Source organism: Melanaphis sacchari, unplaced genomic scaffold (genome assembly GCF_002803265.2).
Source record: "Melanaphis sacchari strain LSU unplaced genomic scaffold, SCAv2.0 Contig0_pilon_pilon, whole genome shotgun sequence".
In the NCBI taxonomy this organism is placed as follows: Eukaryota; Metazoa; Arthropoda; class Insecta; order Hemiptera; family Aphididae; genus Melanaphis; species Melanaphis sacchari.
The window spans coordinates 17,606,996-17,608,835 of record NW_020270366.1 but is presented as its reverse complement, the minus strand read 5'-3'; the positions used below and the strand labels follow the sequence as shown (position 1 = coordinate 17,608,835).

Below are 1,840 nucleotides of genomic sequence, written 5' to 3'. Positions count from 1 at the left end.
TTAGTTATTACTTTTATAGTTAATATTCTAAAATATGCTATTTCAGTAAAAACATTAAGTATTTTATAACCACTTATTATTATATTATGATTATAAGCTTTTGCTTACTGACTACAGTATATTGTACAGTTTATATTAAAACTAGAATAATTAAGCGTTAGTGATAATATTTATGCTATTCAATTTTAAAAAATATGACCAATTCAAATAAAATATTGATACGTAAAACAAAAACATTAAACATTAAAAATGCAATAAAATAAATATATTTGTTTTTTACTGTGGATTTGTAGATATCGACATAAAAAAATAATATTTGTATTATACATAAAATAAAACTATTCAAGAATTCTTATTATTTTGAATTACATTTTTTTGTATAATAATCTATACTTCTAGGAGTTCTATACTTTAAACTCATATTCAAAGCTGCCCGTCCTTCTTCAGTTTTATAGTCTGAAATATAGTCTGATACAAATAGCGTTATAATATTTGACATCAAATTGATTTTTGAAATTTTCTTCATCAGCTTATTTTTTTTCCTATAAAATTCAGAACACTATTTTTAATTATCATATCTACTTATTTCATTCAATGTGAATAGGATTTTTTAACATACAACATTATTTAACATCTAATAAATTATCAGACTTGGAAATAAATTTTAAAAACCATTGTAGACAAGTAATTTGGTTGAAGCTTGTATGCACATGGATAAGTTATAATTACTACCAAAAAATATGTTCATGATAAAATACAATACAACACGAAATATTTAAAATTTAATAAAATATTATTGTAGTAGGTATATTTTTAACAACATGCGTAATTAATAAAACTTATGAAACTATATAAATAGTGCAACTTGGTATCATGTCATAGCAATATATTATTCTTCAGCTATATAAATATATCAATTTATTACTCACTGATTTACTGTGCATAAATAGTAACAATACAATTTACTTAATATATTTAATAATAAATTTGAATTGTGAAATACCATATTGATTTTAACTAACAGTAATTTATATCAATCTTTTAACTATCAAACTTACCTGTTTGTATCAGTTTCATTTAATAGAGTGATATTAGATTCATTAACACTATTCAAAACATTGGCATAAACCTTGAATGAATTTATATATGAAGTAAAACTATCGTAAGAATCCACAGAAAGATTTTTAATATCTGTATTAGTTTCGATTAAGCTCCGTAAGTGATCTTTAAGAAGTCTGAAAACAAATAATATAAATTAATATTGATAAAAGTAAAATTTTAAAACGTATTACTTTAAAAAGAAATGATCTTTGTCATTGTAATTTAAATTGGTTTTTAGACGAGTTGCGTACATATTCATGGAATAAATACCATAAGTACAAGCATATTCTAAAAGGTGAAGTTCCAGCATGATAAATGATTGAAGATCATTAGATAAATACTGATATTCTGATTGAGTATCTTTAGATGTATATACTGTCTGAGAGTTAAGGTCTAAAAAATATAATGTACAAACAATAATTAGTGTTTTGTATTAATATTAAATTAAAAATGGCATACACTAAAATAATGAAGCTACATACATATTATTCTCAAACAAAAGAATCATGTTAATGATGAATTAAAATTAAATTTGCTTTACCTATATTATATTTAGCTCTCAAAAAAAAATATCTAGATTTCAGTAAATCGAGTAAATGAACTGCTCGATCAATATCTTCAGTTACTTTTTCCAGCTCTGAACTCATAATGCTTTTGGTTAACGAAATTTCTATTTTTTAGGTAAAAATAGTTATTACTTATTAGTAAATTATTTGCTTATTTAATTATTAGAATAAAG

At 22.1% G+C, this 1,840-nt stretch overlaps 1 protein-coding gene across 1 annotated transcript; it reads right to left on the bottom strand.

Moving 5' to 3' along the window:
• Positions 1-333: 333 nt before the first annotated feature.
• LOC112596577 lies at positions 334-1,840 on the bottom strand. Its single transcript, XM_025342338.1, has 4 exons — positions 1,643-1,840; positions 1,293-1,494; positions 1,059-1,235; positions 334-542 (listed from the first exon to the last, which is right to left on the bottom strand). The coding sequence occupies exons 1-4, from the start codon at positions 1,746-1,748 to the stop codon at positions 356-358; spliced, it is 672 nt and encodes a 223-aa protein (XP_025198123.1). The 5' UTR covers positions 1,749-1,840; the 3' UTR covers positions 334-355.

What these genes read in the sequence shown, in the direction of transcription:
- LOC112596577 (XM_025342338.1), bottom strand. Translation starts at nt 1,748, where the DNA reads ATGAGTTCAGAGCTGGAAAAAGTAACTGAAGATATTGATCGAGCAGTT. An exon ending in GAGAGCTAAATATAATATAG is followed by an intron (nt 1,495 to 1,642) that starts GTAAAGCAAATT and finishes TATATTTTTTAG; the next exon opens with ACCTTAACTCTCAGACAGTA. An exon ending in AATGAAACTGATACAAACAG is followed by an intron (nt 543 to 1,058) that starts GTAAGTTTGATA and finishes TGAATTTTATAG; the next exon opens with GAAAAAAAATAAGCTGATGA.